Here is an 8699-nt window from a genome sequence, read left to right on the forward strand (position 1 = left end):
TGAGCTCAGGTCGATCTTCACCCAGAACACCTTCCTCCCACCCCGCCCCCGCCCAATCCAAGACCCAGACCCTGTATCCTCCCCCACCCCCAGTCTTGGGGAGACATTTCTGTTAAGGGAATGTAAAGGGAACAGATATGGTGGGGAAGTCAACACCTAAGAGTTGATTGGGTAACAGGACTTGAACCTGGACTGGACACGAAGGGAAAGAGGCACTGGGATTTGGGCAAGAAGACCAGGTCTGGGAAAAGGGGCCACCAGATCCAGCCAGGGAACCTTATGGAAGGACGGGAGACACAAGGAGAGTAGGAAAAAGCTATAGGTTTTGAGGGCGGAGACTTTGTGGCAAAGAAATAAGGCGGATGGGAAGATACTGGATGGGGTCTTTAGTGGAAGACATGGAACTAGGCGGCGATACATCAGCGCTGCGACTCCACCCACTGGCGGCACCTCCAAGTTCAACGCCTCCCTACCCGCAACAAACGTGGCCGCTGCGGGAGCCCGTCCAAACCCCGAGACAAATGAAAAGGGAAGCAGAAGCCACGCCCATTTACGGGCATCTGCCCTTCTCAAAAATGGTGACCGCGGCGCTTCTGGAAGCGAACCGCTCTGGGCCCCGCCTTTGATCTCGTTGGTGGGGCAGGGGGATGAGAGCTGCACCGCGCGGGACCAGTAGCTGGCGGCGCCCGACCGAGCAGGTGATTTCCCCTCCAGCCCCCAGCCCAGGGCCAGGAGAGCCGCAGAGCGCTGACCCAGGGCACCTGTCCTGTGTGTTCCCCCACGGTATCCCCGGACCCCCATTTCTGATTCTCGCCGTGGCCTGTATCAGGCACATCCCAGCTTGCTCAGGCCTCTCTCGTCACGTGTCATCCCAGGGCCGCAACCGCATCCCCATGCCCTCGCGCCCACGATTCTGGAATCTTGCGGGTACCTCGCTAGTTTGTTTAGGGAGCTCCTGCTTCAGGGGTCGGCCATCATTGTAGTCCCACTTCCTGTGCTGCCCCCTCCGCCCGTTTGTGTTCCCGCCTGACTTGGGATGCCGGAATACCTTGTAGCATCAGTGTCCTTGGCGCCTTTAAGACCTGACTGGCGGGTGAGGGGGCAGCGATGTCCTCTGGAACCTGCGTTATGGAACTGGGGCCCCAGGAACCGGGCTTCAGGGGGGCTGGGAGAAGCAGTGAATGCCTCCACGCTAGACCCTCAGAGTGCCACGGGACTTATTCCACACCGGCGTCCAAAACTCTTCCTCCCACATGGCCTCTGTCCTCCCTCCACCTTGAGCACCTCCCCGCCACAAGGGAACTGTACTCCTTCCCCCAGGCTCACTTAAATTTGTCCAGAGGCAGAGTCCAGGCCTGTGCCTGGTTCTGGGGGTGCTCTCAGGCCAGCTGGGGGCAGTGAGGATGGGGCCATCAGGGTTGGCTGCAGAGAGGAAATGAGCCCTGCAGAATGAGAGGCAGAGGGAAAGATGTTAGGAATGGGGAGAATGGTGTGAGCAGAGATTGTGAAGTAGGCAAGAGGGCCAGCCCAGGAAAGAGAGAATTTACATCATGAGCTTTTGGTGCAGTGTAGTGGTTAACAGTGAGGGTTCTGGAGCCATATTGCTTGGGTATAAATCTGTCATTAACTCACTGTGTGACCTTGGGCAAATTACTTAACCTATCAGTTCCCCATTTCCTTTTAGGTAAAATGGGATAATATGATAATATTAGTCTCTATATTTTAGAGTTATTGTGAGGGTTAGGTAAGTTAATACATGTAAAGTGCATAGAACAATTCCCGGCACATTGTAAGCAGTCAGTAAGTGCTAGCTATTATTACCATTATCAAAGGTATTTAAACAGGACTTATGACAGGACAAGAGCCACATTTCATTTTTTCCAATAATCAGTGAATCTTGATTTAGAGTCCACAGGAGTAATGGGCTTCTGTGAGCTACATCCATCCAGAATTTGAAAGTCTTATGGAGATCATGTTCTTACTCTGCAGAAGGTTGGCTGCCCAGGCTGCAGCTTCCCGATTCAGGGACTATGGAGGAGAAATGTTAGAAGCCTCTGGGCAGGAAAGAAATGAGGAAGGCTAGAGGGATGGAGATGGAGAAGGGTGAAAGAAAGACGTGGCAAGCTTTGAAGGCTAGGTAGAGTTTGGACAGCTCAAGAACAGGAGGAGGGAGGATGTTCCCTTGGGAGACAAGCTCAGGAGAAGAAGACATTTTATTTGAACACAGTGAGGAGTTTTCCAATAACAAGTCCCTAGCCCTCAGACCTTGGTTAGAAATCTAGAGGCATCAGACACATCCCTGACAGCTTCTTCCCTAGAAATGGGTCTTTTATGCAGCATCTGTGGGCCTTTGGCCCAGTGAGGTTGCCAGGCAACTGACAGGAGCCATGATTTGATGTAACTGAAGGTAGATGTGGTCTCTCTAGGGGACTGACTTCTTGGGAGGAGCTCAGGAGGGGATCTGGCATACCTGGTCTGAGAAGTGCTGCTCCTTCCCAGGGCCCATGCTAAGGTCTGGAGCAAGAGACAGGCATGCCCCTGGTAAGCTACGGCTTCTTAGTCCTGCTGTCAAAGTGACCCCTGTGCTGTCACAGCAACTCTATGTTACACTCAGGGGACTAGGAAACAGATCATAAATGGTAGGCCTGTCTCAACCCACCGAGAAGTCTTGATATCCTCCTATCCCCTAAAATACACACTCAACTAGGCGACCTGGAATTAAGACTTGACTACCATAGTCAAGCCATGTGACTTTGGGCAAGTCACTCAACCCACTGAGCTTCAGTTTCTTCACCTGTAAAGCAGGCAGTAAGTGTTTATTGAGTGTCTACTTGACAAGAGATACTAAGAGTACATTGATGAATAAGCCAGGTTTGTAGTCCCTGCCCTTGTGGAACAACTAGAAGAAACATGCAACATTGTCGAAATAGTGTGAAAGGTGCTGCGAAGTGAGGAAAAGGCAGTCTGCAATGAGAGTATAATATGGAGGGACCCAACCCAGTTCTAGAGGGTCAGGGACAACATCCTTGGAGAAAGGGAATTTAAAACAGACCTGAAGGGATTAGACAAGTGAAGGGGTGGAGGTGGAAGGCTGCCTAGGCAGAGGAAACAGTTCATGCAGAGGCCCTTGCCATGAAAGAGTTTGAGTGTTGGCAAATTGAAAGAAAGCCAGAGTGATCCAGTGGTGCATGGTAAGGCCCCAAGTCAAAGGCCACAAAAATAATCTCGACTTATCTGAAGGGAAGTCAAGCAGTAAAAACATTTTTTTGTAAAGATCATGCAACTGCGATTTTTGTGGAGAATAGATTGTTAGGGGAAAGTTGGTTGTGGGGAGAAGTGTGAGAAAGCTCTTGCAGGTAAGAGATGGAGCAGAGTGGGAATAAAGATGCAGAGAAGTAGATTGTTGAGAGATTTATGGTCAGGGCTTGGTGACTGATTGGATGTATCAAGGATAATTCCCATACTTGTGACAGGAAAAGCTGGTGTGTGGACATGCCATTTACTGAGGACAGCTTTGGTGGAGGAGTAAAAGACTTGGGTGTCACAGAAGGGGAGACTGGACTAGAGGATTGGACATTTGGGAATTGGTGACATGGAGTTGGTACATAAAGATGTGGTCCCAACCCTAGCTGGTTTTGCTCAGTGGATAGAGCGTCAGCCTGCGGATTGAAGGGTCCCAGGTTCGATTCTAGTCAAGGGCACGTACTGGTTGCGGTTTGATTCCCGGCCCTGGTCAGGGCACACGAGGGAGGCAACCAATGGATGTCTCTCTACATTGATGTTTTTGTCTCTCCCCCTCCTTTCCACTCTCTCTAAAAATCAATGGAAAGCCCTAACTGGTTTGGCTCAGTGGATAGAGCGTCGGCCTGTGGACTCAAGGATCCCGGGTTTGATTCCAGTCAAGGGCATGTACCTTGGTTGTGAGCACATACCTGGTAGGGAGTGTGCAGGAGGCAGCTGATCGATGTTTCTCTCTCATCGATGTTTCTAATTCTCTGTCCCTCTCCCTTCCTCTCTGTAAAAAATCAATAAAATATATTTAAAAAAATAAAAATAAAAATCAATGGAAAAATATACTTGGGTGAGGATTAACAAAATAAAATAAAGATGTGGTCCCAGATGAGATCTTACAGAGAGGGGGGTGGGGGGCGGGGTACAGAGTGAGGAGAGAGGAGAAGCAGCTTTGAGCCTGAGCTTAGCTACCACATTGACAGGGCAGCAGAAAGGGGACTCTAGGAAAGGTAGAAGGAAAACAGGAGAGTGTGATGTTCAGAAACCAACATTGATGCTACTTGAAAGGGCACATATCCTTTCTTTCATTTATTGATTTTTGGTTAATGCTTACCCGAGGATATTTTTCCATTGATTTTTAAAAAGAGAAACATCGATGTGAGAAAGACACATCGATTGGTTGCCTCCTGCATGCACCCTCACTGGGGCCAGGGATTGAGCCTGCAACCGATGTACATGCCCTTGGCTGGAATTGATTCCAAGACCCTTCAGTCCTTGGACCCATGCCAAACCGGCTAGGCCTTTCTTTTTATTTTGTAAATAAAAAACAGGCAAGCCCTAGCTGGTTACTCAGTGGTTAGAGCATCAACCTATGAACCAGGAAGTCACGGTTCGATTCCCTGTCAGAGCACATGCCTGGGTTGCCGGCTCAATCCCCAGTAGGGGATGCACAGGAGGCAGCCAGTTGATATTTCTCTCTCGTGGATGTTTCTATTTCTCTATCCCTCTCCCTTCCTCTCTCTCTAAAATCAATAAAAACATTTTTAAAAAAACAAACAGGCACTATTGGCAAGTTCATATGGTTCAACCTAATTAGAGCAAAACCTGAAAAAGTAACTCATGACCTAGCCTAAGAAATGTTGAGATTTTGGAGGAGAAGCCAGACAAGTTGGAGCGAAGTGGATAGAATGAAAATGAATAAGGGAATAGAATGGACAGGACTTGGTATTGATTGAGTACACAGGTGGGATTGAGAGAGGGAGGAATCAAGGATAATCCCCAAGTTTCAGGTTTGGCAACTGAGTGAGTTGTTGTATCAGCTGGTGAAACAGGAGAAGGTGCATATTTGGAGAGGGAATGTACACATATTGGGAGGATGTAGTGCGTTCAGAGTAGGTAGAATTTAAGGTGCCTCTGAGTCTTCTGAATGGAATGGAGAGCTGACATTTGGACCTATGTGTCTGGAGCCATTCATTACCATCTATGTGTTCCTCACTCCCAACTACAGACTTGGGAGTCCTGCACATGTAGGTGGGAATAAAGTAAGTCAGTAAGTATTTATTGAGCACCTACTATGTGCAGCCGTTTTTCTAGGTGTTAGGATTATATCAACGAATAAGACAAAGTCCTTCCCTCCTCCCTCTTCTTGAAACTTACCTTCTATGGGGTAGGCAAATAAACATCAAATAACATTAATCTGTAATAAAAGCTATATAGAAAACTAGAGGCCCATTGCAGGAAGATTCCTGCAAGAATAGGGCTTCCTGCGGCTGGAGGAATAGGGGTTCTCTGCTGCCCCCCAAGCTTCCGCCTGCTTCCCTCCCGTCTCCGCTGCCCCACTTGCTTCTCCGCAGCTTCACTCCCTTCTGCAGTGCTTGGCTTCCTTCTATGCTGCCTTCAGTCTTCACTCCACGCCTGTGTATGCAAATTAACCTCCATCTTTGTTGGGTTAATTTGCATACTCACTCTGATTGGCTGGTGGGTGTAGCGGAGGGACTGTCAATTTGCGTGTTTCTATTTTATTAGTGTAGATAAAGCAGAGTAAGGGATTAAGGAGTATGAGGAATACCTATTTTGGTAGGTTAGTCCAGGAATGTCTCTCTGAAGAGGCAACATTTGAGCAGAGCCCTGGAGGAGGTGAGGGAATGAGCCATGTGGATATCTGAAGAGATAGGAAGAAGCAGGGCAAGTTTGAGGAACAGCAAGGAGGCTGGTGGGCAGGAGTGGAGTGAGGAGGAAGTGGAAAGGTTGGAGAGGTAGGCAAAGGCCAGGTCTTGTAGGGCTCCATAGGCCTTGGAAAGGAAGATGGAAAGTCCTTTGTAGATAGTCCCAAGCTACTAAAAGGGCAGGGATTGGTCGGGATGAGAATTCATAGAAGACTACCCCTTCTATCTGGGCCCTGGAGCCAGAAAAGCCCCTTTGTGCCAGAAGGTGGGTGGCCATTCTTGGGGGGGAGGGCTGTGCTCAGTTCTTAAGCCTGCTTCTTGGGGGGCTGGACAATTGGCCCCTTGTGGTTAGACTTGGGGGCTAAGTGGCCCTCTCAGTGATGGAATTCCTAAGCCAGGAGGCATGTGACCCCAAGACCTTGGGTTCTTGACACAGGGTCTGGGCCTGCTGCTAGGGAATGGGGTGGGGAGATGGAGAGAGGTCATCAGGAGGGGTGAGGGGAACTGCCACTCTGGAAGCCTTCTGCTATAGTACCCTGCCCTGTCTCAGGCTGGAGGAGGTGGAGAGATGGGCAGGGAGAGGACTTGGCTCTGCTTGGGGGTGCGGGGGAGGGTTGGAGAGCTAGAAGCTGTGGGCAACATTAACAAATGGTTTCCACAGGACAGGAGGGAGGAGCTGACTGCCCCTGGGCCTAGTGGGTAGAGGGGCAGGCAGGAGAGGGCCTGATAACCCTACATCTGTGTCCTTTCAGAAGAGGAGAGAGAATGGAGCTGGAGAGGATTGTCAGTGCAGCCCTCCTTGCCTTTGTCCAGACGCACCTCCCAGAGGCTGACCTCAGGTAGAAGCAGCTCTCCTGGAAGAATCGTGCTAGGGCCAGGGTTGCAGCTGCCTGGCAGCATCTGGGCCCTGGCCAATGGAAAGACTGGGATGGGAACACTTGGCCCTATTCCTGAGGTGGGGGAGGGCTGATTATGATTTGCTGGTATGGCCTTACTTCTTATCCTGTCCTTGTCCCATTTGTTGGACAAATGGGAAACCAGAGCTCTGAGGGAGGGTGGAATATTCTCTGGCCTCAAGGCTTGAGGTCTGGCTCATGGGCCCATGAAGGCGAGGGCTGGAGCCTTGGGCTAGGTGCGAGTGCGGGAGGTATCCAGTGCTTTACCCACGGTTGTCTTGTCCCCTTCCTGCAGCGGCTTGGATGAGGTCATCTTCTCCTATGTGCTCGGGGTCCTGGAGGATTTGGGCCCCTCAGGTCCATCAGAGGAGAACTTCGACATGGAGGCTTTCACTGAGATGATGGAGGCCTATGTGCCTGGCTTCGCCCATATCCCAAGGTGGGGTCTGCCTGGGGCCAAGAGGAGGGGTGCTAGCTGATTGTGGAGGGCAGGCAGAGTTGTCTTCCTTCTTACCACCCTCATTGTCTTTTCAGGGGTACGATAGGGGACATGATGCAGAAGCTCTCAGGGCAGTTGAGTGGTGCCAGGAACAAAGGTGAGTCTGGGGAGCAGGCACTTGGATGACTTATAGTCCCCATCCCCAAAGATCTGGCAAACCTGGTACTCTCTCTGCCTCTTTAAGAGAACCTGCAACCACAGAGTTCTGAGGTCCAAGGTCACGTGCCCATCTCCCCAGAGTCCCTGCAGCGGCCTGAAAAGCTCAAAGAAGAGACTAGGGCTTCTCCTGCTGCTGGGGATACTCAAGATGAGGTTGGTAGAGGAGAGTACCAATGAGGGAGTTAGGGGCAGAAAAGGAGGAAGTACTGCCTTTTGTCAACATTTATGCCCACAGGCAGCCAGTGCTGAGGAAGAGCTTCTGTCAGGGGTGGATGTACTCCTGGAGGTGTTCCCTACCTGTTCCATGGAGCAGGCCCAGTGGGTGCTGGCCAAAGCTCGGGGGGACTTGGAAGAAGCAGTGCAGATGCTGGTAGAGGGGAAGGAGGAGCCTCCAGCCTGGGATGGCCCCAACCAGGTATCCTCTGCCATACCTTCCCTAACTCATGTAGCCCCAGCTACATTCCTCCTTAGTGTTAAGCCCCCACCCCTGGCCTATCACCATATGCTTCTCTTACTGGTGACCTAGGGTCTAGACCAGGCTTTCCCCTCTGCAGGACCTATCCAGGCGCCTCAGAGGCCCCCAAAAGGATGAGCTGAAGTCCTTCATCCTGCAGAAGTGAGTCTGGGCTGGGCTGGGCTTTTAAAGGGTTTTCCCAGGGTGGCAGGAGCTTCACCCAGCCAGTTTTTGGCAGGTACATGATGGTGGATAGTGCAGAGGATCAGAAGATTCACCGGCCCATGGCTCCCAAGGAGGTGAGAGAGAGGGCTGTGGGGGTGTGGAGTGTGTGAGACTATCTCCTGGCTTCTGCTACTCACTGACTGATTGCCTGACAGGCCCCCAAAAAGCTGATCCGATACATCGACAACCAGGTAGTGAGCACCAAGGGGGAACGATTCAAAGATGTGCGGAACCCTGAGGCCGAGGAGATGAAGGCCACATATATCAACCTCAAGCCGGCCAGAAAATACCGCTTCCACTGAGTCGTTCGCCAGACTCTGCTAGAGCCTTCTAGGCTCAGATCCCAGAGGGATGCAGAAGCCCTACACCACCACACAGGGCCCACCCTAACTCCTGACCCCTTCTCTACATCTTCTCTTACCTCCTTTCTTCACTATGTTAACTTCTTGGAGCTGCCCATGGGCACAGTAAAGGTAGCCCCAAGAAGATGAGTGCACTCTGATCATTTCTGCCCCAGAGCTGGGGTGCTGGGGGACTGTGTCTGTCTGACCTTCTCTTCCAGCCTCATG

At 51.1% G+C, this 8699-nt stretch overlaps 1 protein-coding gene across 2 annotated transcripts; it reads left to right on the forward strand.

Moving 5' to 3' along the window:
• Positions 1-544: 544 nt before the first annotated feature.
• CUEDC2 (CUE domain containing 2) lies at positions 545-8689 on the forward strand. Of its 2 annotated transcripts, none has more exons than XM_080642464.1 (9): positions 545-698; positions 6650-6736; positions 7089-7232; positions 7328-7389; positions 7477-7604; positions 7687-7866; positions 8006-8067; positions 8144-8204; positions 8286-8689. In XM_080642464.1, exons 2-9 carry the CDS (start codon positions 6663-6665, stop codon positions 8430-8432), a joined length of 858 nt encoding a protein of 285 aa, XP_080498590.1. In that variant the 5' UTR covers positions 545-698; positions 6650-6662; the 3' UTR covers positions 8433-8689. The 2 variants fall into 2 exon arrangements, with proteins under 2 accessions (XP_080498590.1, XP_080498591.1); XM_080642465.1 differs by having other exon boundaries at positions 571-698; positions 6653-6736.
• Positions 8690-8699: the final 10 nt, after the last annotated feature.

Source organism: Plecotus auritus (genome assembly GCF_963455305.1).
Source record: "Plecotus auritus genome assembly, chromosome: 9".
NCBI lineage: Eukaryota > Metazoa > Chordata > Mammalia > Chiroptera > Vespertilionidae > Plecotus > Plecotus auritus.